The following is a 27,927-nucleotide window of genomic DNA, read 5'->3' as shown; positions in this document are numbered from 1 at the left end:
TGCCTCCCATCCTGGCATAAAAGCATCTAGGAAAATGATGACTGATCGATATTTTTGGCCAGCCATAAATAAAGATGTAGCTAATTGGACTCGCGCATGTTCTGCTTGCCAAAGAGCTAAAGTAGTTAGGCACACAAAATCACCTTTGGAATCTTTTTCACTTCCAAAGGGAAGGTTTGACCATATTCATATGGACATTGTTGGACCCTTGCCTCCATCTGAGGACAAAATATATTTATTAACAGTAGTAGATCGTTTCACCAGATGGCCAGAGTGTTATCCTCTAACTAACATCTCTGCGGCTACTGTTGCCAAAACCTTCGTGGAACAGTATGTGTCTAGGTTTGGTTGTCCGTTAAGAATTACGACAGATAGAGGAAGACAATTCACTTCAAGATTATTCGAGGAGTTGACCAAACTATTGGGCACACACCATATTGCAACCACTGCCTATCATCCACAAGCCAACGGTATGGTGGAACGTTTCCACCGTCGGCTAAAGGAAGCCTTAAAAGCTAGTGGGAACTCACCACGATGGACAGTTCGGTTACCATTAATACTTCTCGGCATTCGTCTTTCTTATAAAGATGAAATCAGAGGTTGCCCAGCAGAAATGGTCTACGGTCAAAGTCTCCGATTACCTGCAGAAGTTTTTGTACCATCTAGCGACAAAATCGATGATGATACATCTGACTTAATCGTTGATTTAAAGAAAGCATTCAAATCCGTAGAGCCATCGAGCCCTAAAGATAACAATAATACGAACAACTACATACCTAAAGCCCTAGAAAATTGTAGACAAGTATTTGTCAGGGTTGATAAGGTCAAAACAGGACTTCAAGCTCCCTATGACGGTCCATATACCGTTGTTCGAAGATTCAGAAAATTTTTTGTCATTCAAATGAAGGATAGGAATGAATCAATTTCTATTGATCGACTCAAACCCGCTTTTGAGTGTGAAGCTCATACTAAGGCAACCAAGCCGCTGGAAAAGTCCCCCGTAACGAAAAAACATGTTCATTTTCGCTAAGAATAAGACCGCCGAGTCCGCAATAAGCGTTTGACGGCAGATATAAAAGCGTGACTACGTCACTGGAGGGGGATCGTGTGGTGTTCGGCACCACTGGTGGTGTTGCGCTCCTGGCTGCGTTTCCGAAGTCACCACTTTCGAGCGTCACACTGTGGTAAGATTAAGTTAGTGTAGGTAGGTAGCGATGTAATACGAAGTATAGGATACGAAGGATAGGACACGAAGGATAGGACACGAATAGGAGCGATCGGATGCGCCGATCGTGGTCCTCGAGCTTGCGAGCGATCGGATGCGCCGATCGTCGCTCTCTTATCTTTCGACCGCCGACCAATACAGTTCACGTGTAATTCACTCGCCGCAATTGTCACGTTAAACAAAATAAATTGTATCGCGCAAGCCCTACATTGTGGTATGCTGTGCGCGCCCCTGTTTTTGCGTGAAAATTCAATCAGCCCATTTTCACGCTACGCGCGCGCTCCTATCGGTGTGAAAGATCATCCGCCCCCGCCTTTACGCCAGTATGTTGTACTATTTGTGTGTGTGTTTTTGTGTGTTTTTTTAAATATTATTATTTTATTACCATCATCTTCTTCTAAACAAACTTAAACAAAATGGTACCATGAAGCCAAGACACACGCGTTGAACGGGGTGGTTTCGATATGCACCGAGTTAGCCGTTTTACGAAAATAAACGTGTTTGCTTGGGTGTTGTATTTTTACGCTGTTTCTCAATGCCGATCTGTTCCCTGCTTTTTTTTGTCTGATCCTGCTGCATTAGCTGCTTCGTCCATAATTATATTACTTGCCGCACGCAATTGCTTACGATGAACCGTGGTTTTGCACGATAGCGGCGCTGGGCAGACTGTCTCCGATCACTGACACGCCAGAAAGTCCCATCGCTCTGGTTCCCTGGTTTACCCTTCATTCAGTCCAGCGGCCTCGCTCACCCTGTTTCCCTATTCCTTGCTATCCCCTATAGTTCGTGCCGATTCTTTGTTCGAGCGCGCGAGAGCGTTTTGCTTGTTTCTGTAGCTTTATTATTTTTCATTTGCTTTGTTAGAGATTTCAAATTCATTACATGACTTTCTTTTGTGTGTTATCTTCTGTAGGTGTGTAACATTGTCCCCGATTGTTTCAACAACAACGCAGTAAACTTACTGGGAGTATCGCGTACAAGTACCACCTCCCATTCTTCGTGGCCAATACGAAAATAGGAACATAATTTTTGAAAAAAATGGGGACTAAAAATGAAAAGAAAAAATAGAAGCTAAACATATTAAATAAAACAAAACAAAAACTAAACAAAATCATTCGCGTGCGCGTAATTGTAGAAAAACAAATGTTAAAACAATCAAACAAAAAAAAATGCTTTGATCTTGCGGGAGACTCTCTTTATCTGTCCTCTTCTCATTCAATGTCCGGTGTGTGGTCGTGTGGTCGTGATGTTTTTTTAGTGGTCGAATTTCCTTCAGTCTTATCAAAACTAACTCTCCGCAGCCAACATTCCTCTGCCAACACTAACATTCCTTCCTGCTGCTTCTTCTTCTTCGCGCCCACTAAAATTTTGCCTTTTGCGGCGCGCCACGCCACGGTTTTCTTCCCTTTCCGCAAACGCCAATTTTTTAAACAGTTTTACCTTCAACCTCCCGCCAAAATTTCAAAACTATTACTAGCCTTTTTCCTAGTTCATTTTCCTCTCCCCATTCTCCTCCTCTTCCTTGAATCATTTGCGGCACACACCACACTACTCGCCGCTGGACAAAGAATTTTGAATTCTTCTTTTATGCGCGCGCGCGTGTGTGCTTGCGCACACGCGTTCATCACTTCTAGCGGAGACACAGGCGCTGCTTCCGGTTTTAATCCTTGCTTTTTTTGTTTTTCGTTTTGAGAAATGATCCCTTTTCGTCTCCCTCCAGTTTCTGCCTGCCTGTATGCGGGCTATCTCTCAATTATATATGGTTTTTACACAATGGGCTTTGCAACACAATGCGAACGGTGCGTGTGCGCGCGGTACAATGATGTACGGTATATTTAGTAACAGCTCGAAAGTACATTCCCACCCTTTCCCACTGCCCCGTTCGTTTGCTGTTGTTCGTGCAGCTAATTTCTCTTCTCTTCACGCGCTACATCATATATTTGGCAGCTACTTCCTACCTGCCGCCTTTTACCTTTCTAGCATACTCCGCCTCCTGTCTGCCAGTGACTGTGTGTGTCCTGTGTAATTCGCTCGGTGTGTTGTTTGTGTGTGTGTGTGTTGATCGCGCGCGCTTTTGTTGCACACGCGCGCACCATTACTACATATATACACATGTGCTAATGTACATAGCGATTACAACCTGCTCCTTACCCTCGCTTTTCCTAACCCTTCTCTCTTTATCCCTTTGCTCTCTCCCTCCTTCTCACTCTCCCCTCGCTTCAAACCATTCCCGTCCAAATCCTTCGCTCCTAATTCAAACTTCTTACTATGTGCGTCAAAAAATCGTCACCCGCGCGAACGAACTCCTTTCCCCTTCTATTCACTCCCCACGCCACGAGAAACAGTTTCTTTTAAAGGTTCTGCCACTGGGTGGCAAATATTGTCTGCTGCGCCTCGTTTCGCCGCGTGATCTCCTCGTGCAGCCCGTGCGTCAGCCAGATCATGTACAGCTTGTGGTAGCGCTCCTTGCACAGCCGCAGCGGGTTGCCCCGGCGCAGCCCCTGGTCCGTCTCGCCGTACTCGTCCAGGTACGGGGCGGGGATGAAGCAGCCCTTGTTGATGCCGAGCAGCAGTATCTCCGCGTCGCGGATGCGCAGAAAGATGCCGATGCCGGCGCCACACTCGGCGGTGTGGTAGGTGCACGAGCCGACCGGGCTCTTGTCCAGCTCCTTCTGGCAGCAGAACGACTGCGAGCAGAGTATCTCGCCGCACACCAGGCACATGGTCGGGTTGCGCGAATCGTCCCGGATGTTGTTCGGGCAGGTGAACAGCGACACGCTGTTGATCAGATCGCTGTAGTCGTCCGGCAGGTCGATCAGTTTGCGGACGGGCAGGGCCGGCTGGAACAGCGACTTCGGCTCGCCGAGCAGCTGGGCCTGCCGGGCGTACCGCATCCGCTCGATCTGGTCCGCGTTGCAGCGGGCGAGCCGCTCGACCAGCTCGTACGTCGGCTCGCCGGTGCGCAGGTAGGCGAGCGGGTCGACCGGCAGATCGAGATACTTCATCATCGGCTGGTAGTCCAGCTCCGGCACGTCCGTGCACTGGGGCAGCTCGATATCGGTGACGCCGTGGAACAGCAGGCAGCAGCACCGCAGCAGCGTGTGGCTCTGCAGCTGGATGTCTCGCGCCAGCTGCCGGCTGATGCGCCGCTGCTCGGCCAGCGTGCCGCGCAGCACGACCGGTTCCTGTGGCGAGCCGCCATCCTGTTTCTTCTTTTTCTCCTCCGCCTGGTGCTGGTCGTCGTCGCCGTCGTCTGCGTCGGCCGAGCCCGACTTTGGTTGGTGAATGTTGTACCGCTGAAACAGGGTCAGCAGATTGCGCTCGGCATCGGTGAGCGGCCCCTTGCCCGGATCCTCCTTCTGCTTCGCATAGCTGCACTCTCCTCCCTCGTCGGCTCCGTCGGCCATCGGGGTGTCCTGCGCCGTCTCCATGCCGGTCACGGACGTGATGATGGTGCGCAGCATGTTCACCACGAAGATGGCCTGCACGATCGAGTGGTCGAGCGTGTCGCCCTTCGGCATGCGCTCGGTGCGCACGAAGCTGTACAGCACGCTGCGCGTGGTGAACAGGCACGTGTTGAGCAGCCCGAACAGGTCCCACTCGAAGAAGGACGGCGACGGCTTCAGCCCGAACAGCGTCTCGTACACGTCCACCAGAAACAGCAGCATGTAGTAGTGCGCGGTCATCGACTTGACCAGCGGGCCCATCGCGCTCGCCGCCCGCACCAGCCCGGTCAGGCAGGTGGAGTAGCGGATCGACAGCTCGCTGCCGAGCGGGCGCTGCATCACCCGCAGCTGCATCTCGATTGACTTGATCGTGTAGGAGAGCGTCAGCCACGGGGCGAGATACTCGGCGAACCGCTTCGCCTTGTACGGCACGGTGGTGAAGCTGCGCACGTTCTTCACGAAGTTGAGCAGCGAGTACTTGATCGTGCGGTCGAACAGCCGGCTTATCTCGGGCGGATCGTGCGTCGTGCCGTAGTAGCGCAGCCGCACCCCGTGCAGCGGCTCCACGTCCCGCAGCACCAGCGTGTTCAGGTGGATCGGCGGCTCCATCACCCAGCGGACGTCCTCGTCCGAGTCCATCTCCTCGTCGGTCGAGGTCAGCGACGCCTGGTTCGAGTGGTACTGGTCCAGCAGCACGTCGTCCTCGTTTTCGTACACTGGCAGCTCCACCCCACCCATTATCATCACACGACTTCCGTCACGGAGCTGGCGGTACTGTGGCGGCTCCGGCTGCTGCTGGCCACCATCGGCACCAGCACTACCGGCAGCAGCAGCAGCACCACCACCAGCACCACCACTAGTGGTGGGCATCTCTTCCTCAAGGCTCATCGGCTGCTGTTCCGCCTCCCGGAAGCGCTTGATCAGCACATCCTGCTGCGTGGCCCGGATCGAACGCTCCTTGGGCGTGCCGCCGCCGGACGAGCCACGCGGCGGTATGGGATGCTCCACGCGGTGCGCCGTGTTTGCCACCATGTCCTGCATGAACGCGTACCACAGCGGGAAGGTGAACTCGTTCGGCTGCGTTATCGGCGGATCGGGCAGCGAGTCGGGGCCGCCGGCCGCCCGCACCGACGCGTTCGTGCGCGCCTTCGCGCTGCTCGTGATCGTTTCGTGCGGCGGCACCAGCGGCAGCAGACAGTTGCTCAGGAAGCGGCACAGCGGGCACAGGAACTCGTTCTTCTCGATGTCGAACAGGATCGGGGCCCGGTTCCGGTACGGGCGCCGGTTCTCCTTGATCACCTCGTTGTTGTAGTACTTGTCGAAGCAGGTCGAGTGCATCACGTGCCCGCAGGTGGTCAGGTGCGGCGACGGGTGCGTCTTCGTCTCGATCAGCTGCAGCTGGCCCCGCTCGTCCGTCTGCTGGTAGCGGGACAGCACGCTCGACCGCTGCACGAACGCGGCGTACACCATGTTGACCGATTTGTACGTGCCGAGGACGGACTTTTCCGAGCAGAGGATGCACGAGTGGCGCAGGGCGGCCGTGTCAGCCGGCTTGACCGGCGTACGGTTCGGGCCGAGCGCGACCAGCTGCACGCTCGTCGTCTGCCAGTCCATGTCGGCGCTCTGCTCCGGCTCCGTCTGGCCCAGCTCGGACGAATCGTCGCTCTCGGTGCTGAACATGTCCGGGTTGGTGGTCATGAACGTTTGCTGCGCCTGCTTCATCTGCGCCATCAGCTGGGCCCGGCGCAACGCCGCCAGCTTCGCCCGCTGCTCCTTCTCGAGGCGGTCCAGGTCGGCCATCGCCAGCCCGCTGCCGCTCGACTCGCCCCGATCGATCTCGCTCTGGATCGAGCTGATGCGCTTCGCCTCCATCGCTTTGTAGCGCTGAATTACCCAGCGCAGCAGATCCCGCAGCGATTCCACCTGCGAAAAGAAAAAGAAATCCATGCACACACGGCGCAAGCACCAAAAACACATAGGTAAGTATCGATTTAACAGAGGGGACCGCGTTTTATGCTGATTCAATGCGAACCACACAAACATTGTTACAGTTACTGCAAATGTTTAACATTCTCTCTTGAGGCGATGTTTTCATAATCCATTTACTGTTTTTTTACTATATTTATTAATTGTTATTGCAGTGTTACACTTCTGAAATTGGCCCGGGGTAACCAATTGAAGGGAAACTTTGAGAATTATTGAAATCATTCCCTTCCAAGGGAAAACATTCAGGATATCGAGTTTATGGACAACTAATCGATAGCGTCAGACGTTTTGAGATAAAGTAAATTGACAGTAAATTGATAAATTTAGACCAGCAGCAACAAAAAAAAACTACGACCGTACCGAATCGTATTTCCGTTAATAAATCAATAAAAAACAGACAACAATCAAACAAAGTGTATGATGTCACATAATTTTGATTAAATTGATTTTTCTCTCATGATTTTAATTAATCTAAACGCGTATTCTTTTTCACCCGGGTGCTGGTAGAGAGAGGTATAAGAGAGACGCCTTTAAATCTAATGTTAGTGGATTTTTCAGGGATTCTCATAGTTGTGAGACACTTCCTTGACTCTTTCCTATGGGAAGTGAACGTCATTTGTTGGAAAATGGAATCTATGGTACCTTTTTTGAACAGGCTATTTGGTAAATCCTATTGGATTTGCCCAACAAGAGTGATATTGTGTCCAATTCCCATTACATTAAGTTCATTTCACGGTAGAAAGAGCCAATAAAGTGTCCCACAACTATGAGAACTCGTGGAAAACCCTGTAAACAAAAAATATAGCTTCGAGGCACAATCGAGCCAAACTTCCCGACTCGAAAGGAGTTTGAGAATAATTATTGTTTCCTTGCTGTTTTAATGTCCGAAAAGTGACATGCGTTTCTATGCGATTTGTATGTCTACAAAGGAAACGATTCACAGCGTGCGCGTCCCTCAATCTCGATGTTTGTTTACCCGCCGCTTACAAGCTTAAAGAATCGTCTGTTTGTTTACAAACACTGCAAATAGGACAGAATAGCACACCGCTTTCCTCTTATTGGAAACGCCTCCCCCCCCCCTCCTTCCGCCTAACACGATCGAAATTCCATTGAGCCACGTCAATGTCATGCACTAGCCACTAAATCACCCTTGCTTACCCTTGGATGGTTGCAAAGCTCCTCCAGCATCGGCAGCAGCCCGATCGTTTGGCTTCGGTCGTAGAAAGTCATGTACGGGTAGTGGCCCGATTCCTCTTCCTGTAGAGCATATCCGATCAGATGCAGGACCTAAAAGTAAGAAATGCATTCGTTAGCTTCAAGGCAAAGCAGTTCGTTTTTAGCGGGGTTGTTCGAGGATGGTTGCAGTTTAGCAATGATTGTTTTGTTCTAGCTGGAGGCGCTATCATGAGTGTACTACCACCACCACCATGGCATTCATTAACACTCGTCTCGTTGCGTATCAAAGAGCGTACACTTACTGCACGTGATTATCAATTCAATGCCAATGATTAAGATTTATATGGTCGCGCAGCAGCAAAATCGCAAACACGTACAGCCTCTGTCCCCATTCCCATTAAAAAAAACCCATTCCCCTGGACAAAGTTTTAACAAAGTCTCTTTAGAGATTTAGATTTCTAGATTTAGAGACTCTGTCGAGTATAAGTGACAGAATCGTTTTTGGCATGAAGAAATAAAATCAATACATAAGTATACGTACTGGATGCTATAGTGCCAATTCAAATGAAAGCTTTTCGTTATTTTTAGTATCAGTTTTTAGTAAATTAAAACCAGCTCAATCGCCCATTGTACATGATATAACCAAAAGGGGAAAAATATGTGAAAAATGTGTTTTTGTTTTGTAACAAAAATACGTACACGTTGCAACTGTCCTTCGGTGAATGATACTGATCGCAAATCGAGCGCTCGGGTCATCACGACATGCATCACCTTCAGCATAACATCACACTGCAGCAGAGTGGGTATTGTGCTGGAAAGCAAAGAAACAAATAAACGACATATTGACCGTTAACATAACGCTTCATCAAAACACACGTGTGCAGACAACCAGCATTGCGCGAGGGGAGCACGTACCTGAAAATTTGTGTAAGCTTTGGTAGGGTGGGCGGAGGACAGCAGACCAGCTCGTTCTTCTCCTTCTTCTGCAAGCGCTGGCGCTCCTCCGACCGGGACTTGTCCTCCTTGCTGTAGTGGTAGAAGTACAGATTGTACCAGCTGTTGTACTCCGGCTTGAGGATGTAGACGCCCCGCTTTTCCGCACTGTTCGGCTTCTCGAACACGGCCACGTCGTCGATCACCGACTCGAACATGATCTCGCTGCAGCTGTCCTCGTTCAGCGCCCGGCTCAGCTCGGAGTGCGAGTGCGGCTTGATGCAGAGCTGCTGCACGATCTCCTTCTTGATGCGGTCGCTCTCGGTGACGTCGCCGACGCCCGGCACGTACCGCTCGCCGATGATCACGATCAGCAGCTCGAGAAACTCCTCCACCAGTATGCCGGCCTGCCGCATGTGGTCCTCGTCGCTGCCGGACCCGGCATCAACTGCCCGCTGCCGCTCCGGCACGTCCTGCTCCAGCCACCCGAGCAGCTTGTACTTGTTCAGCACGTGTATGATGAACTCGTTCGCCTCGATCAGGGACGCGCCCATCTGCAGGATAACGATGTCCCTGTCCAGCATCTCATACCGGCACTTGACGTTGCGGTAGAAGAACAGCTGGTTGATCAGGGCGTATCCGTTCCGGCGCCACATGCCCGCCTGCACCTGCGACATCATCGTGCGGGCGCACAGTACCGGCTCGATGATCTGCTCCGGCGTCGGCCGGTCCGGCAGGTTCTGCGACACCTTGTCGAAGGTGAAGTCGTGCCGCTCGAACACGGTGTACAGCCCGGCGAGGAAGCGGGTCAGCGGCAGGTGCACCGAGACCGGGCGCGTCAGCACGTCGTACGTCAGGCAGGAGGCGCTGTGGTTGGCCGCCTCGCACACCACCGTTTCCGACTCGAGCGCGATGAACTTGGTCTCGGTCAGCGCCGTGATGACCATGCGCAGCACCTTCAGCAGCACCATGCGGTCGGTCGCGCACCACTCCAGCACGAGCGTAATCAGGTGGGACAGCTTCAGGTGCAGCGTGAACGCGGTCTCCCACTCCTGCTCGTACTCGAGGTGCTGGCCGACCTGGCGCGTCGCCGCGTCCATGCCCTGCATGTACTTCAGCAGCCGGATCAGCTGCTGCATGCCGTGCAGGAAGCCGACCCGCAGCTCCGGCGTCCACTTTTCCGGCTTGAAGCTGAGCAGATACTTCAGGTCGATCAGGATGTAGGCGGCCCGCTTGAACGAGTTCATCGTCGACGTGTTCTTGATGAACACCAGCTGCCGGTTCTTCACGTACTTGTCGATCGTCTCGGAGAAGTAGGTGTGCATCAGCTTGAAGAAGGCGGACTCGTTCTCGATCAGGTAGTGCGCGATCGTGGGCACGGTGAACAGCTGCACGCTCAGCGACACAATCGAGAACGAGTGGTAGTGGTCGTCCCGGATGAAGTCCTGCATCAGCGACGTGTACAGCTTGGTGAAGGTCGTCGCCAGCAGCTTCTTGTTCTCGTACTCCATCAGCATGCCCGAGATGAGCAGGCGGTGCCAGCAGGCGCGGGCCGACTTCCACAGGTTGTGATCGTTGCTGAGGATGAACTTCAGATTGTACGTCACCTGCGGCTTGCTGATCGTCTCGGCGAACACGCTCCGGAAGGTGGAATTTTTGGTCAAGAACTCCTGGAGCCTGTATGGTGTGGGGGGGACCGGTGAGATGGAATCGAAATGATAAATTATTTTCTCGGCGATTGAGGGGGGAATTAAAGCAAACCGTACGTACCATACGAGCAGCTGCATTGCCAGATGCTGGCAGGCGACCTCGTTCCGATGCATCACCGTCACCTTCAGCGGCATCGCACGGGTAGTCAGGGTGGAGCGCATCGCCTTGTTCTCGATGTCCTCCTTTAGCTTCTTGCACACCTCGAACGAGGCACACTTGACGACGGCACGCCCCTCCCGGTCAATACTGGTCACGTACTCGATTGCGGTTTTGTGTTCGCATTTAACGATCGAAGTTAGCGTTTGGATAACCTGCACACCGGTGGTAAGAAAGGGAGAGAGAGTGAGGATGGGCTTCAAAACGATTAAACGACTCAGCAGCACCTACCTGCTCGAATGTGTGCGTTTCGTCGTTGTACAGAATCGTGCAGTGTGTATTTTCGTCATCCTCCAGCTCGGGACAGTTCCCGGTGCCGTGCATCTGCAGCATCTGCATGCTGTAGTTCAGTATGGCACGGAACACGATCTCGCAGCGCATCTTTCGTTCCTCCGGCAGCGGTGCCTGCTGCTGCTGGCTCGCCTGCGTCTGATCGGTAATGCACTGCCGATGCGGTTGATGGTCGAGTTGGCAGGTTTATTGTGCGGTGGCATATGTGCGATGTGTGCATTTGGCATTGAGTGGAAGTAAAGGATCGGATGTATTGGTATTGTTTGTTGTTGAATTCTATGCGTTTGAATTTAGCTCCCCTTCCCACTTGGTTTTTTTGTCTATTGCTGTCTAAGCGTCATTCGCATCACTCAAGAATCAAATGACAATTCGACAGCAGGAAGTAGTTTCCTGCTTCTTCCTTTCTTTAGCCCTCCCTTCGCATCCCAACCCCTCCCTGGAGAGGTTATCATCAGCTGGAAACGCATACTCACAACAGCATGTTCCTCGCAGAATGGGTACTTCTTCCAAGCCTCCTCGTCGCCGCAGTCGCAGCATCCGCCTCCACCGGAAGTAGCCATTTTGTATTTGTGGTTGCGATGTTCTGACTTTTTGAAGCACGTCGAGCACAGCACGCACGTCGGATCCATACCTGTGAGAAAAAGAAGGCAAGAAGTTTGCAGATTTTTCGCCGGCAAGATAATGAAGTAGACGGGACGACCCGACAACAAAGGGAACAGGTTTTAGGCTACGATCTACTACTGCAATGCTTTTCCTATTTACTATTTCCGATCGATCAAAATATTAGTCACAATGGCGAACAAATCGAACCCCTTCCATAATGGATGATACAGACAGATACACTTGCGAGCATCAAATGCGTGTTAAGACTGTGTGAAAGAAAAACATTAGCAGTCGCGCGTCTATTTTCCCACTACAAATTTTGTGCCAATCTTTGAAGTCGTTCCGGCAGAACCGTGAAACGCACTTACACATATTATTCGTACCACATTCCAGTTCCAACTAATGCCACTTGCTCCGCCCGCTGTTTGTTTTTTCACCTGCCATGGGTAGGAGTTCGCACACACTCCTTTTCATATTTAGTCTGTCTACGCTATTGGGGGGGTGGGGGGGCAAAAGATGAAAGGGACTGCACAGTTGCATAAAAATAGCATCGCATCAAGGAAAGTGGTCTGTGTGCTTGTGGTGTAAAAACAAGAATAGACAAGTGCTCGACGATTCAACGGAAGTGGCGAATGTGATAAAACAAAAGTGCGAGAGCAGCAAACACAGACACGGGAAGCTAAAACACCGCAAGATGCGTGAAAATTTTGCCCCGAGAGTTCATGTTTTCTGCAGCTGCGGAATATTCTGCCACCGTAAGGAGCGTTTTGAGCAATGTACATGAATATTAAAATACATAATTAATGATATATTTGAGAGGCACTCTTTGCAAAGCTAGAAAACCATCCCGGTTGCGTAAAGCGCGATTGCCACGCGGCCAGAAGCAATACTCACTGCATTCCCGGCAGCTGTACGTCGGCTCGCCAATCTTGAAGACGCGTCCGCACACCGACGACACGGTGTCGGCCTGTCGGATCTGTTCCAGATAGTTGTCCGGGTTCGGGCCGCAGATGAACAGCTCCATCACGGCGATGGTGGCCGCCCGTGCCATCGTATCACTGTATACGTAGTTGCCGGACAGAAAGCCATTGTTGCCGCCCTGCGCGTCCGGATCGGGCACGTTCTGTTGCTGCTGCTGCTGCTCCTGCTGCTGCTGCTGCTGATCGGGCAGTTGCGGCTGGTCCGCTCCCACCGGAAGTATGAAGGTACCAGCGATGTTTCGCAAATGCTGCACTATCACTTCCGGCGTCAGACCCCCGGTTTGATACATCTCCTCCCACTCGTTAATAACGTTCATTCTATTTTGTGGCGCTAACAAACGGTCCTGCAAAAAAAAACGAGCGAAAAAGAAAACGCATTAGAGAATTTGCTTCGAGTAGGCAAGATTTCGATAGGAATAATTTTGCAAATAGAGCAAGAGTCAGAGGTCTGAGTCATCTGAGGCGTGTTGGGTTGCGGCTGTGGCGGCGATGGCGCTGCTGGCCTGCAGTGACACGTTTAGACGTTGAAAAGGAAAGTGAAAACTATTGCACATTTCAATTTTTCTCCGCTGCTTCGGTGGTGCCCACATACACACGCACACACTGGCAAGTCTCGTTATTACGGTGAAATGCACGATAATGGTGGAGATGGCGTAAAAAGGCAACCGAGTGAGGAAAAGTTATGATTTACCATTCGAAAAAAAAAGGCCTAGCACCCCAGCCCCCATCCCGCTACCCATCATGCACCCCCTTATGCTGATTCACACACGCAGGCGATGCTTTCGTCGGAATTTTCAATCGACGCACGTATAAAATCACTAGTCGCATCGGGGGTTGCAAGGGCAGGGCAAAAATGGTTTTGTGCACGTTTGGGGACCATAGGAGGAGCGTTCGAATCGTACGGGGAAAGCGCGCGGTAGGAATGGGGCCGGGGGGTTGAGATTTCATTCGCGACGGTACAAGGCGTTTATTGGAGAAGAGATTGCGCGCCTCCCTATAATGTAATTTTTCTTAGCTTTTGCTCACCACGGAGCTGCTGGCTGAGCTCACAAAGGACTTGTCCGTGCAGCACAAACACGTACACACACACACACACACACGGGCGCACACAAAGGCACACAGGGGCGGATGCACACGCACAAACTCTCGGGGACGTTCCCCGAAATCGTTCCGCTTGTCTCTTTGGGGGTGTTGCGTTTTGTCTCCGCTGTTTCCTCGCAGATAGATGATTCAGGAAAAACCTACCATCAAAATGGACGACAAACGCACTCACACACACACGCACACATACGGAACGGAGGGCTGGGGGGTTAGGAGCGCAGTAAGCAATAGAAGAACACCAAGAAAGGCAGGAGCAGCACCGATCAAAGCAACACAGCAGCAAAAAGGCAGAGAAAATGGACCACTCGCACGGAACGGGAGTCGCGGGCGGAGAAGGGAGCGGGGGTGGGTAGGGCATGAAAAACCTTCAGACAGGAGAAGGGAGGGGTACTGGTTGAAGGTTTTCCCCCTTTTTTGTCTTTGTTGCTCCGTGTGTCCACACGGAGCAGATAGGAAGCGACAGAACATGATCGTGCCTGCACAAACGGGATTCGCACGCGCGCAAGCCGTACACGATCACGTCACTGCAATGGGAGGGAGGGCGCTGGTTGGCTTACCTATTTTCAAGAAACTCACACGACACTATTTGAAACAACACAATTTAGAAGAATTTTCACAAGCAAAGTGTCTGGCTCCTCACACTACGACGTTTGGGAAAAGATTGATGCGAAAACGTCACTACGGTACATCGCTACGGATGAAGGCTGTCAGTTTGCGGGCCCAGCACAAGGTTTATATACACCCCCACGGACTGTCAACGTACTGTCAACATTGTGATGCAAACAATAACAATATCAATTTTGCACAACGATTATTCAATAATTGTGCTATTTGCTTGCTGTAGAGCTTTGTTTTTAATAAGTTAGACGTAAATACATTCAAGTTCATTTAAATTGACACAGTTTGAAAACTAGACTAGTTTAATTATCGAGGAAAACCAAAACAATCGTAAAGGTCCTTGGCAGTGCCCATGCAATGCGATTTTATCAGGCGTTGCTGTCACGCTGTTTTTATTGATTTTTAATGTTTAACCATTGTACAAAATTAATTTCATGTTGTTCTTACAAAGCCTACATAATTAAATTGAGAGATCAAATCTGATGCGACGATCCAATGGAATCAAACAATTTTGCAAAGAAGGGTAACTGTACCAGTTTTCGGCAGTGAACCTATTTTCGGCAGGGTAGCTAAAAACGTGAAATTCTACACAAATGCGGTAAAAAAATTCACAAAACACAATTTTGTAGTGAAAGTGTACTTATTTGTTATTCACATACGAAGTTTCACACCATTTCATTACGTATTTTTCAAAATATCAAATAAATTGTGCTTTTTTCGGCAGATTTGCTGTCAGTCAACCCAAGTGCCACAAATCCACTAAACGACCACTAAACGGCTTCTAAACGACTCAAGTTCTCTACCTAAACGGAATATAGAAAGACTTCGTTTAGCAGATGGCAAACGACTCATGCATTCTAAAAATAGCAAAAAAGCTGATGGCGCTCTCTGTTGGTGGGATACCCCAACCAGTTGAGCTTCATCGCTTGGAGGAGAGCTTTCTCATTTCCTCTGTACTGTTGTATGGTTTCGCATTGAAGTTATGCATCGCTAGAACTAGAACGGCGATACGATTGTTTAAATACTAAACTCCAACGGAAACCACCAGCACTGAAGCAAGTGAGATTTGAGTAATGGTCGTTGGTGTTGATACCCACGTATCTGACCACACGACCATTCACATAGATTTTTGCTCGGAAATTCAAAGAGAGCATAAAATATTTCAAAGTATTAAAATATTTGCAAGAAACACATGGAGCTGTCAAATTTAGAGCAATCGCGTACTGCGAATTCGCGTATATCGAGTATCGCGTACTGCGGATAACTGCTGTACAGTCTTTCCCCGAGTTACGCGAATAATGCGTTCCGGAGACATTCGCGTAACTCGGATTTTCGCGCATGTCGAATATCACATGTTACAGCAAAAATATACTTTATTTATCATAATTTTTGATTGAATTTAGTTCATTTATGTAATTTAATACTTATTTGATGCAATTGGTGTAGAAAATTTGGTTATTGATCGGTAATTATTTTTCATTTGACAATTGATGAAGAAAATTGTACTGATTTGACATCTGAACTGTCAAAAATAAAAATTCGCGTAACTCGAATTCGCGTAACTCGAGTGTCGCGTAAGGCCCGTGTCTGTGCTCCATCGCATGCGATTTTATCGCACGTGCTGTCAAACGCTTTTTCGTATCATGTTGCGATTATTTGGATGGTTTTAATAATATAACGATTGTGAAAAATTAAGTTGAGATTGTTTCTACAAAACACCACACATTTAGTTTGACAGATAAAATCGGATGCGGCGTCCGACGAAATCAAAAATTTTTGATTCCGTCGTACGACGAAATCGCACGTCCGACGTTATCTGTCAAATCTCATATAAAATTTTGACAGGCCTTCCGATAAAATCGCATCCGATGGAGCATAGACATGGGCATAACTCGGGGAAAGACTGTATAAACAAATAACGGTTGTTTCAAACCTCCAGCTGGGAACACTTTACCATTTTTATGTTGAATTGTCGTGTCTGAACATTACGGATGAACGGACAACCGGATAAAAGATACGCTGATAAATGGCCTTCCACTGTAGTAGCAAATTTTCCCGTTTAATTACGTTCAATTAAGAAAACAAAAAGTTCCAATTTCATCGAGAATCTCTATACAACGCAAGGTGTATATATACAGAAGGTGAAGTTATTCAAAACAAATTGATAATTCGCGACTTGGCATGTATTTTGAGCTCTATATTAAAAATAGGAGAAGGCTTGATGGGGGTATAGACCATTTTAGGCCGAAAATACACAGACCGGAATTTCGCGGCCGCAGAATTCCGCCTGCTGTCAAACCCATACACAAAGTGTCAACGACAACTTTCCCGAACTGCCATATCCATACATTTTTCAGCAAGCGGAATTCCGCGGCCGTGAAATTTTGTTTCGCGCATTTTCGGTCTTATGAGTTTCGACATAACAATTCCCAATCATGGAAATCAGGCAAACGCGAAAAGACTGCACCATCTTAATACATACACCTTGTGCCATATCAGCTGTCCCACCTAATTCTATAACCTTGCCCGTTGACTGTCAGACGTTGACGTTTTGCGTGTGTATTTTTCTGCATTATTCTTTCGCCAGCTTATGTAAAAACGAACCCCGAGCGGGTCTGCTTGTGGTGCGATATCTTAGTTCCAGAGGTTTTTCGGTGCTTCAAGTACGCAAAAGATCGTTCCAATTCCTAATTCGCAAGTCCCCATACTGGCCCGTTCGGCTGGTGGTGCGGGAATGCAAAGTGATTAACGCGCATTTCTCCCCATTTTTTTTCGTTTCTCCCTTTCGGCACAACACCTCCTTCCGGACTTCCATCAAAGCAGCGCACGGGACGTAGGCAGGAGTAAGCGAAAGGACTTCGACCAACCACCTCAGCTTTTTTTCTTCTTCACCGGACCAACAACACCCAACAAGCTCAACAATGCTGGCCGTTCGTCCGCTGCTGACGAAGGCGCTGTTGCTCCCATCAACCAACGGTGCCGCCCAGGTGCTCCGATCAAAGGCGACCCTGCCGGTGGTGGAGAAGGACAAGCCGGAGAAGCTGCCGTACTCGCCGTTCGGCACGAAGCAATCGAACTGGGCGGACTGGACGGTCGCCCGGCTGGACGACGTGCTGAACTGGGGCCGCAAGGGCTCGATCTGGCCGCTCACGTTCGGGCTGGCCTGCTGCGCGGTCGAGATGATGCACATCGCCGCCCCGCGCTACGACATGGATCGGTTCGGCGTCGTGTTCCGGGCGTCACCGCGCCAGGCGGACGTCATCATCGTGGCCGGCACGCTGACGAACAAGATGGCACCGGCCCTGCGCAAGGTGTACGACCAGATGCCGGAACCGCGCTGGGTCATCTCGATGGGTAGCTGCGCGAACGGGGGCGGCTACTACCACTACTCCTACTCGGTGGTGCGTGGCTGCGACCGGATCATCCCGGTCGACATCTACGTGCCCGGCTGCCCGCCCACCGCCGAGGCGCTGCTGTACGGCGTGCTGCAGCTGCAGAAGAAGGTCAAGCGCATGAAGACGCTGCAGATGTGGTACCGCAAATAGGTAGTGTGCCTCTTTCCCCTGTTCGTCCTGTTCTTCTCTGTTTGCTATTTTTTCCGGCGGTTTCTCGAGAGAAATAAAATTGTAGATCCGTAATATTAAAAAAAAAACGAAAAAGGATATTGATTTGTCCACTGGTAATGTATTGCGCTGCAGCCTTTTATCAGGTGTGTCAGCGGGGCCAAATAGATTTTAAATATAGTCGAGTGAGTGAGTGGGGGATCATGAAATCAAACACAGCTGATACATAATACTAAAAGCGCTCTGGGTTTGGATTATTTCCCTTTTGCGTTCTAACTCTGTGAGGGCGTAATGGGGTTGGCATCGATATGGATCTTTTCCCAGGATGATAGAATATGCAAAAAGATAAAGGAAAGTAATTTCATCAAAAAAGTCAATTATTTAAAAAAAAAATTTGTAGGCTCAGTTTATTTCAACATTTTTTACCATTCATAAATTATACTTTCTCATGCAATTAGTATGAGAAAGTTCACAAATCAACGGACTGTTTTGGGTGCCTTTCGTTCGTTTGCGGCTGTACAAGGTACGAGGCCCTTTTCACTGGAAATCGATCGTAGCACACATTGGCAAAACAAACTCGGACGAGCGTGTGTGTGAAACGTCAAACGGCGCCAGCTGGCGACTAGTGATGGGTAAATTCAACCAAAATTTCGGAATCGCTTCCGAATGAATCCGCCATAATCGGTAGCGGTTCCGGAAGGTTGGTGCAACATTCCAAACTCGGAACCTTTCGGAACCACTCGGAGCTGCTAGTTGGCAGCCGGAGCCGTAGGAGCCGTCAGGTGCCGACCGGAACCGTTGTAATTGTCGGAAGAGTTCTGAATCGTTTTAAATCGCCGGTATAAAATAAAAAAAAATGAATACAACATTAGGAGCTGATGAGTTCGGCCGTATGCCCTCGCCGTGGATTAGTGTGTTCGAGCTATGTGCCGTAGATTCAGCATTGCATCAGATGAATTCAGGTATCATAAACGTTCAAACATCAACTATAAATACTATTTTAACGGTTTCAGTCGGCTCCAAAGGCTCCAAAAGACTCCGAACGGCTCCGGACGGAATCATTGAATCGAATTTAGCCGGAATCGGAGCTGGAGTAACAATGCTCGGAAGCGATTCCGAGCCGTGGGTACGATTCCGATAACCCATCACTACTGGTGACGTCCAGCTTGACAACTGGTAAAGTTTACATTTTCAAAACACAAAACGGCGCTCATTTTCAGTGGCCTCATAATTGTTGTAATGTATTGTTTTTGGAAGAAAAAAAAAGGTCCGTCCGTCGTTTTGCTCAGTAGGTGTTTAAGTGTGTAGGTGTGTGTGTGTGTGTTCGCATAGTAAAGGGCGGTGGACGACGATATGGCCGAAATGAACGATTCGCTGGCGGATCTGGAGAACCGATCGGACGTGCTGAACCAGACCAGCTACTCGCTGGCGGACGCCTCCTTCACCCGGAACGACTCGTACCAGCTGAACCTGCGGCGGAACGGCGACTGCGACGGGTTCGATGCCAGCACCGGCGAGAGCTGGATCTACCCGGTGGACGTGCCGGTGCGCCAGTACCAGTACGCGATCACGGAGGCGGCCCTGTTCAAGAACACGCTGGTCGTGCTGCCGACCGGGCTGGGCAAAACGTTCATCGCCGCGGTCGTCATGTACAACCTGTACCGGTGGTACCCGACCGGAAAGGTCATCTTTATGGCGCCGACCCGGCCGCTCGTCGCCCAGCAGATTGAGGCGTGCGCGCGGGTGGTCGGCATCCCCCGGGCGGACACGGCCGAGGTGACGGGCAGGCAGCCGCGCTCGAAGCGGGCCACCCTGTGGCAGTCGAGGCGCGTCTTCTTCGCCACCCCGCAGGTCGTGCTGGCCGACTTGCAGGGTACGGACCCGGGGGGAGGAAGTGAAGGAGGAGGAGGAGGAGGAGGAGGTCCGCTGTTTCCCGCCAACCAAGTGCGGCTGGTGGTGATCGATGAGGCGCACAAGGCGAAGGGCCGGTACGCGTACACGGACGTGATCCGGCTGCTGGCCGAGACGAACCCCTGCTTCCGGGTGCTCGCGCTTTCGGCAACCCCGGGCCGCACGCTCGAGGACGTAGCGGAGGTGCTGAAGAATCTGCTCATCTCGCACATCGAGGTGCGGTACGACTGCTCGCCCGACCTGCAGCCGTACGTGTTCCGGCGGGACGTGCGCACGATCGTGATACCGCTCGGGCCAACGATCGCGCGCCTCCGCAAGGAGCTGCTGCGGCTCGTCGACCCGTACCTGCAGCGGCTGCTCGAGGCGAACGTGTTCGCCCGCTACCCGAACCGCCTCACGCACGGGCTGCTCGTGATGGAGCTGAAGCGGTACCGGAGCGGGGCGATGCACCAGCGCCACCCGAACCACGCCACCATCGTGTCGGACTTTTACGCCTGCATCGGCATGTACCACGCGATCGAGCTGCTCGTCAAGCACGGCATCCGGGCGCTGCTGAACTATCTGCTCGGTAGCGGCGGCGGTAGCAACGGCCCGAACGCGCAGGAGAAATACTTCATCGCCAAGGACCGGCAGATCAAGCAGTTTCTGGACCGGCTGAAGGACCAGTTCCCGCAGCACGTGCAGCGGGGGCAGGAGTCGCCGGCCGCCCTGCTGAACGAATCGGGCGCGCTGACCGGGAACGATGATGTCGACTACGGCCACCCCAAGTACCGGATACTGGAGAAGCAGCTGAAGGGATTTTTCCGCGAGCATCCGGACTCGCGGGCGATCGTGTTCTGCGAGTTTCGCGACTCCGTGGCGATGATCAAGCGGCTGCTGAGCGACAATCAACCGACCATACGAGCGAACTGCATTGTTGGTATGGCATCTGTTTTGCAGGCGATTTTTTTGTACCTTTCAACCCGATGCACACGCCAGCTATCAAACTGTCCGCTATCAATATCCAAAATGCTTTACGTAATGGAATTGTACTACATTGTAGTGCTGTGGTCGGCTAGGTCGGACAATCAAACCGGCCAGCGTACGGGTTTGCCTGATTTAGAGCGAAAGGAAGATCCTGATTAAGACAAAGATCCGGTGTACAGATTATTGAACATTGAAAGTTTTGAATGCGACTTTCGCCAAGGTAGTGATAGGTAATTCGGAGCGGTGTCATAGATCAACTCCGAAGTCCGGATCAATTCGGATCAATCTAGATGAGTTCGGATCAGTCCGGATCAGTCCGGGTGAGTTCGGATTAGTCCGGATGGGTCTGAATTAGTGTTAGGGAAAATCAATTTTTCGTCCGAATCGATTCCGTCTAGCTCTAAAGTTTTCTGGAATCGATTCCGCAAAGTAGGCCCGGAATCAGTTACAGGAATCGATTCCGGAATCGGCCCCGAAATCGGATAAGGAATTGGTTCCGGAACCGGTTCTGGAATCAGCTTTGGAATTGGAATTGTCGGCTCGGACATTGATTCCGGGATTGGAACGGAATCGCAACGGAATCGACAACGGAATCGACTCCGGAATCGGAATTGGCTCAGGAATTGGATCCAGAATCGGTTCTGGAATCAGCTCTGGAATCGGAATTAGCTCCGAAATCAGAATTGGCTTTGAGATCGGAGTTTCGGCATCTCCATAAGAATAGGCTTTTGGGTCTCAAAGAATCAAAATTTACTTGTAAACGATCCATTCTCATGGAGATTCCCGGACTGTTTTTGTTTCTGAATCTTCTTATTTCAATTCTAGAACTAATTCTTATTCCCGAGCTAATTCCAATTCTGAAGTCAATTCTGATTCCGTTACCGAAGCAAATTGCGATTCCAGAGCCGATTCCGATCCCGGAATCAATTTCCGAGCTGACTCCGGAGTTGATCGGCAGAATCGGCTCCGGAGTCAACTCTGGAATTGGCTTCCGAATCGGCTCCGGAATCGACTTCGGAATCGATTCCGGAATCGGAATCGTCTCTGGAATTGATTCCGATAGTCTGAATGAGTCTTAACGAGTCCGGTAGAGTCCGGGCGAGTAGTTTAGGTTGACGTTGCAGTTGATAATTTTTAAAATGACTGTCCATTATCGTTTAGACAATATTGTTTGTTTGTTTGTTTTTTTATTATTACGGCCTGGCCGTATTAACCCCTTTCGAGGAAGGAAGTTTAGACAATACTTGATGAGTTCAGTGACTTTCAAGCAAGGCAGCGAAAATGTACGATACAGTATAATTTTTTTTCGTTCCGTTTCAAATATTCCTTTCTTTCCATTCCAACAACATTTACCTTTTCCGTCAGATTCTTCTTCTTCTTTGGCTCAACAACCGATGTCGGTCAAGGCCTGCCTGTACCCACTTGTGGGCTTGGCTTTCAGTGACTAATTGTTTCCCCCCCATAGCAGGATAGTCAGTCCTACGTATGGCGGCGCGATCTATTTGGGGATTGAACCCATGACGGGCATGTTGTTAAGTCGTACGAGTTGACGACTGTACTACGAGACCGGCTCCGTCAGATTAAAACACCATTTTTCCGTTCACACACCTCCCGATCGGTCTCCGGAAAAAATGGTATTTACCCATCACTACGCCAAGACAATTTTGTGTTTCTGTGATACTTGATGTTTTCAAATCTGCAACAGAAAGTTTTTGAAATTGTTCCTAATTTTATACAAATTAGTTGGTTTTATTTTTATCTATATGAGGAATCCATTTCGGTCATAGTTAAAAACAAAAAGGAAGTTTAAAAAACCCTAATTGTTGATTTTATGACTACAACGATTATATATGCTTGTTGTTTGGACTGATTAAACTTTTGCGCACTCTGATGCTGATCAGTAGAACTAATGAATCTTTACAATTAGTTTTATAACATGAATGATCAACTTTGAATCTTGCAAAGATGATAAAATTACTATAAATCAACAATATCGTCGATCGCATTGCTGGATATAATTAACCAATTATTTTTAAAACTTGGCTTTTCGCCTCAAAAGTTTGGCTGACCCGTGTACTATTGCATTGTCTAGAATTAAATTGGATTTTCCCTTTATTTTTCGGCAGGCCAGGGCAGCGCGAACGGTGTGCGCGTGCCGCAGCAGGAGCAGATCGACGTCATACGGCAGTTTCGTGCCGGCACGATCAACACGCTGATCGCGACGTGCGTCGCCGAGGAGGGCATCGACGTGGGCGAGGTCGACCTGATCGTGTGCTTTGACATCGCGAAAAATCCGACCCGGTTCGTGCAGCGGGTCGGCCGCACCGGGCGGCAGCGCGTCGGCCGGGTGCTGATGCTGGTGACCGAGGGCGAGGAGCACGAAACGCTCAAGCAGGTGCTCGCCTCGAAGGACCGGACCAACCAGCAGCTGGCCCGCAGCAAGGAGATTTTGCACGTGCTGTACCGCAGCTCGCCCCGGCTCGTACCGCACGGGCTGGAGCCGAAGTGCATGAAGGTGAACATGGCGGTGCTGCCCGAGCGCGACGACCGGCGCGGCCCGCCCGATTCCGATTCGTCCGACGGGGAAGGTTCGCTGGTGGGCGCCGGTGCGGGCAGGAACCGCAGGAAGAGCAAACGGCCGGACGAGGCGGCCGCAACACCGGACGCACCGTCGGCGAAGCGCAGCAAGGCTAGCCCGTCCGGTCACTACTCGGTGCGGCACTACTTTCAGCCGCGCGGCCCGGACGCGAGCGGTGAGCTGGATGCGAGCGAGCGGGACATATTTTCCGTCGCCTCACCGCACGAGGGGCAGAGCACCCCGCTAGCGCACGGCGGTCGGAAGCAGACAGGCAGGCAGCAAACGATTCCGGCCCTCGTGCAGCGTTTGGTGCAACACTACAAGCAGCTGAGCCGGCAGAAGTTTCTGTGCCGCCAGGAGCTGCTCAGCGTGCCAGCGGCGCAGACCACGGTGCTGTCCAGTCCACCCGTACCGTTGCAGAGGGATGATCCACTCGAGCTGCCCGACCTGATACCCCACGAACGGTGCCGGCCGGAGGACAATCTAACGGCTGACGAAGGTTTCGACAAATCCATCTCGAACCTGTTCGAGACGACCGCTTCGGAGGTCACCGTGTGTCTGGAGCCTGCTGCTGCTGCTACACATCCCAGCAAGCGGAAGGTGGCCCCGGTGATCGGCGTAAAGAAACCGCTCAACCCCTCGACGGTCAAGAAGGGCAGACGGTCGGGGGTCGCTCCGCTGGATCCGTGCAATAGCCCGCTGCTGCTGGCGTTTAACCGCTCGGTGCAGAAGAAGAAAAACTCGGACACGCTCGTAACGCCCGTCAAAATCGCGACCACCGACGGTGACGCCGCGGGCGCTCTCGCTGCGGAAGCGGAACGGGAGCGTATGAGACGGAAGATGGTGCTGGAGTACTTTAAGCTGCACGATTTGTGCGACATCTTTGACGACGACGCCAGCGGGACGGACCCGCCCGTTTGTACCGTGGAGGAGGACCGGGCGGCTGCCAAAGGAACGTCAATCAACAGGAGGCTGTTTGGGGAGCTCGCAGCCGACCGGTCTGTGACGCATGTTGGGCCCGAGCAAAACCGGACGAGTGAAGACCATTCCCCCGAGGCGCAGCTAAATACGACGGACACAACGGTGCGGCCGCTTGCACCGCAAACCCCCGAACAGCGCGGATTGGAACGAGGCAGCAAATGCATTGACCTCGGTTCCGCCGATCTAGTCTTTCAGGATGATAGCGATATCGAGAGCGAATGGATGTTTAGCAGTCCCGTCCCGTCCAGGCCACCGCGGAGCGTTGCCAAACATCCGGCGGGCGATACCAGCACCACCGACCGGGTAGAAAACCTTCGACGAGCAACACCCAACCCGCCAAGCGTTAGCAAACGGAGGGAAGGTAGCGAGACGGATCTGCACTGTGATCCGCCGGACTTGAATGAGAGTGTCATCGGTAGAAAGGTGCGGCGATCCAACCAGAACCGGATCGATTCGAGCGCGGAAAGCCTGGAGGATGTAACGGTCGTTGGGAAACCGTCGGACACAAGCTTCGAAGAAACTCCGGTAGGAAAAGATGAAGGTGGAGGAGAATTCATCAGCCATTCTAATATTTGTTTGTTGTTGTTCATCATCTTCTTCAGGTACGCCCGTCTGCCAGCAGTCGCTTTAGCAAGCGAACGAAACGAAAAAAGGCCGCGCGTGCCTTCTTCCAAACCCAGGCCGTCGTCTCGGACGAAGACGACGGTGCTGACGACGACGAGGACCACGAGGACGAAGGTTCGCTGGCCGGCTTCGTCACATCATCCGACGACGAGCAGCCGAGTGCGGTCGATATGCGCGCAGTTTACCTACAGTCCGTGCGGAGTCCGGCCGCGTGCCGCGGTGCCTTCAAAATGCCTGCCAACGGTTATCGGCGGACGGGAAGCGGCCGGCAACCGCCGGGCACGTACCTGGACACAACGGATGCGCACAGCATTGGCAGCGGGGAGGACGATTTCTACCAAGAGATGGAGGAATGCTCCCAGCTGCCCTGTTCCTTTATCGACGACCGTGACGTCATCCAGTCGCAGACGATGGAACTGTGCGAGCTGGAGCGGGCGGAAAAGCGGATCGAGCAGGAGCGCCGACGAAACAGACGAGCCCGGCAACAGGCGGACCCTTCTGCTGCGGCAGGGCGGAAGAAACGCCAGCGGGTTATTACGATTGACAGCTCGGACTCGGATTGACTTCGCCGCCTGCTAGACGCCAGAAGCCTTTTGGCTGTATTGTAAACCATTAAAAAACAAGTTAAATTTATGCAAGGTACTTCCAAATCGCGTTTGTGTATGCTTTTCGGGTCGTTCTCTTTCTCACGCACTTGTACAGTTTTACCGATAAGAGCGTAGAATGGGCTCTGGCTATTAGGCACGAAATGTTGTGCAAATTGTAACACATGATAGCAAGACAATCTGAATGCACTCATTATGTAAAAGTTTTTTTTTTTTTCAAACAGCTTCCAATACCTCTCAAGCTAGTAGGCGTATGAAATATGTTCAGCTTTTGCTCTCCTATACATCTTTTGACTGTTTTGTTCAATGTTGACCAATCATTGGCATCAAGTGTAATGTTTGCAAACTGAGGAATATATTTGACATGCATGCTGTATGGTATTGGGTGCTATGGAAAGCACAAAATTAGGATTTGTCTTCTTAATTAATCAAATTGTTATATAGTTATAGAATAACGATATTTATTAATGACCGTTAATGTGTTAAAAGCATGCATTTCGCCATCATGTTAGAGTGAAACATCAAACTCTTTTACAAATTGCCCAGTACAAATAGGCTTATTGTGAATATCTTTTTTTTTTCAGCTGTACACTGTGCACTTAATAATGCTTATGAGTAGAGATTGGGTGTGTACAATGATATGCCACATAAGTCATCCTTCATGATGTGTTTGCTAATTTGGTCTGATTGTTTAACCACTAACCATTGTTTAACTGATGTCTTAACTACCATGACAAAGTAAGTGAATGTGGCACGGTTGAAGTATCGACCACGCGCGCATCTTAAATCTCACGCAATGCGTCCAATTGTACAATATACTCATCCTAAGTACAAATTAATGTTTTTTTTTGTTATGTTATGTATAGGTTTAAACTATAGGTATGAAATTTGTCACCTGTAAACTCGTCCAACTAGAATAAGTGGCAAGTGGCTTGGCTAAGCGTTGTGTCCGCACAAAACAAATATAGAGACGGTGGTGTACGGCACAAACAGTATATATTATATTCTACTCTTTGGTATGGGTAATACATTTAACACACGCACGTAATGCGGGGAGAGGACGACTGGTCCTGCTCGCGCCGCGATCCTCACTGATGACGTCACAAGATGACAGCCCTGCTGTGAACATCCGGCTTGGCTCGGGGATCATCCTGAGGGCTCGGTCTGTCCACAACACTAAGCATACGTAATTGGTGTAAAAACAGAACACATTGGTTTAAAACGGGAAATAGAGTATGAAAAATTCTAGATTATAAATGTCTCCTTAAGGCGAATGCAATTTGGCTGTCTGAGATTATGAAAGATTTTGTTTTGTTTTCAATGGCAGTTCACAAAAATGTAGGTCAAGGGATGCCAGATTTTCCCCGTGGTTCCCTTGGATACTCCAAAGCAGTGATGTGCTCTTTGAAGCGCAATCACGACTCACTCGTTCCGCCCGAAGTCGTCCAGAGTCATTCGGAGTCGTCAGAAGTCGACTGAAGTCGTCTGGAGTCGCCCAAAGTCTCCCGGAGTCACCCGGAATCATTGAGAATCGTCTGGAATCGTTCATAATCGTCTGGAGTCGTCGGGAACGACTCCGAACGACACCGGATGACTCCGTCTCCCAACGTCTGCGGCTACAAATGACTAAGAACGACTCCGGACAACTCCTAATGACTCCGTCTCCCAACGACTCCGGCCCACTCCGGCCGATTCCGAACGACTCCGAACGACTTCCAACGACTCCAGCCGACTCCGACAACTTCAAACAACTCCGAACGACTCTGGACGGCTCCGGATGACTTCAAATGACTCCGACGACTCCAAATGACTCCGAACGACTCCGGCCCACTCCGGCCAAATCCGAACAACTCCGAATGACTCCCAACGACTCCAGCCGAACCCGAACGACTCCAAACGTCTCTAAACGACTCTGGACAACTCCGGATGACTTCAAACGACTCCGACGACTCCAAATGACTCCTAACGACTCCGGCCCACTCCGGCCGAATCCGAACGACTCCGGATGACTCCCAACGACTCCCAACGACTCCAGCCGACTCCGACAACTCTAAACGACTCCGAACGACTCTGGACGACTCTGGATGACTCCGACTCCCAACGACTCCGGTCGATTCTGGTCGAACCCGAACGACTCCAAACGACTCCGGACGACTCTGGACAACTCCGGATGACTTCAAACGACTCCACATGACTCCGAACGACTCCGGCCCACTCCGGCCGAATCCGAACGACTCCGAATGACTCCAAACGACTCCCAACGACTCCAGCCGACTCCGACAACTCTAAACGACTTCGAACGACTCTGGACAACTCTGGATGACTCCGACTCCCAACGACACCGGTCGATTTTGCCCGAACCCGAACGACTCCAAACGACTCCGAACGACTCTGGACAACTCCAGATGACTTCAAATGACTCCGACGACTCCAAATGACTCCGAACGACTCCGGCCCACTCCGGCCGAATCCGA

At 50.8% G+C, this 27,927-nt stretch overlaps 3 protein-coding genes and 1 long non-coding RNA gene across 4 annotated transcripts; 2 read left to right on the top strand and 2 right to left on the bottom strand.

Moving 5' to 3' along the window:
• Window positions 1-1,581: 1,581 nt before the first annotated feature.
• Window positions 1,582-14,276, bottom strand: LOC120906799 (E3 ubiquitin-protein ligase UBR1). Its single transcript, XM_040318812.1, has 9 exons — window positions 14,165-14,276; window positions 12,421-12,850; window positions 11,397-11,554; window positions 10,864-11,076; window positions 10,537-10,787; window positions 8,749-10,443; window positions 8,533-8,644; window positions 7,816-7,944; window positions 1,582-6,594 (listed from the first exon to the last, which is right to left on the bottom strand). Exons 2-9 carry the CDS (start codon window positions 12,821-12,823, stop codon window positions 3,577-3,579), a joined length of 5,979 nt encoding a protein of 1,992 aa, XP_040174746.1. The 5' UTR covers window positions 12,824-12,850; window positions 14,165-14,276; the 3' UTR covers window positions 1,582-3,576.
• Window positions 2,746-26,448, top strand: LOC120906800. The gene is made up of 4 exons (XM_040318813.1): window positions 2,746-3,282; window positions 19,097-20,618; window positions 22,792-24,749; window positions 24,827-26,448. Exons 2-4 carry the CDS (start codon window positions 19,142-19,144, stop codon window positions 25,409-25,411), a joined length of 4,020 nt encoding a protein of 1,339 aa, XP_040174747.1. The 5' UTR covers window positions 2,746-3,282; window positions 19,097-19,141; the 3' UTR covers window positions 25,412-26,448.
• On the top strand, window positions 16,753-17,893 carry LOC120906805 (NADH-quinone oxidoreductase subunit B 2). The gene is made up of 2 exons (XM_040318832.1): window positions 16,753-16,888; window positions 17,049-17,893. Exon 2 carries the CDS (start codon window positions 17,147-17,149, stop codon window positions 17,768-17,770), a length of 624 nt encoding a protein of 207 aa, XP_040174766.1. The 5' UTR covers window positions 16,753-16,888; window positions 17,049-17,146; the 3' UTR covers window positions 17,771-17,893.
• On the bottom strand, window positions 17,890-18,522 carry LOC120906807. The gene is made up of 2 exons (XR_005740166.1): window positions 18,215-18,522; window positions 17,890-18,102 (listed from the first exon to the last, which is right to left on the bottom strand). It is a non-coding gene; the product is annotated as an uncharacterized LOC120906807 (long non-coding RNA).
• Window positions 26,449-27,927: the final 1,479 nt, after the last annotated feature.

Source organism: Anopheles arabiensis, chromosome X (genome assembly GCF_016920715.1).
Source record: "Anopheles arabiensis isolate DONGOLA chromosome X, AaraD3, whole genome shotgun sequence".
Lineage (NCBI taxonomy): Eukaryota > Metazoa > Arthropoda > Insecta > Diptera > Culicidae > Anopheles > Anopheles arabiensis.
The sequence above is the reverse complement of the archived record's forward strand: the minus strand, read 5'-3'. Positions and strand labels throughout refer to the sequence as shown.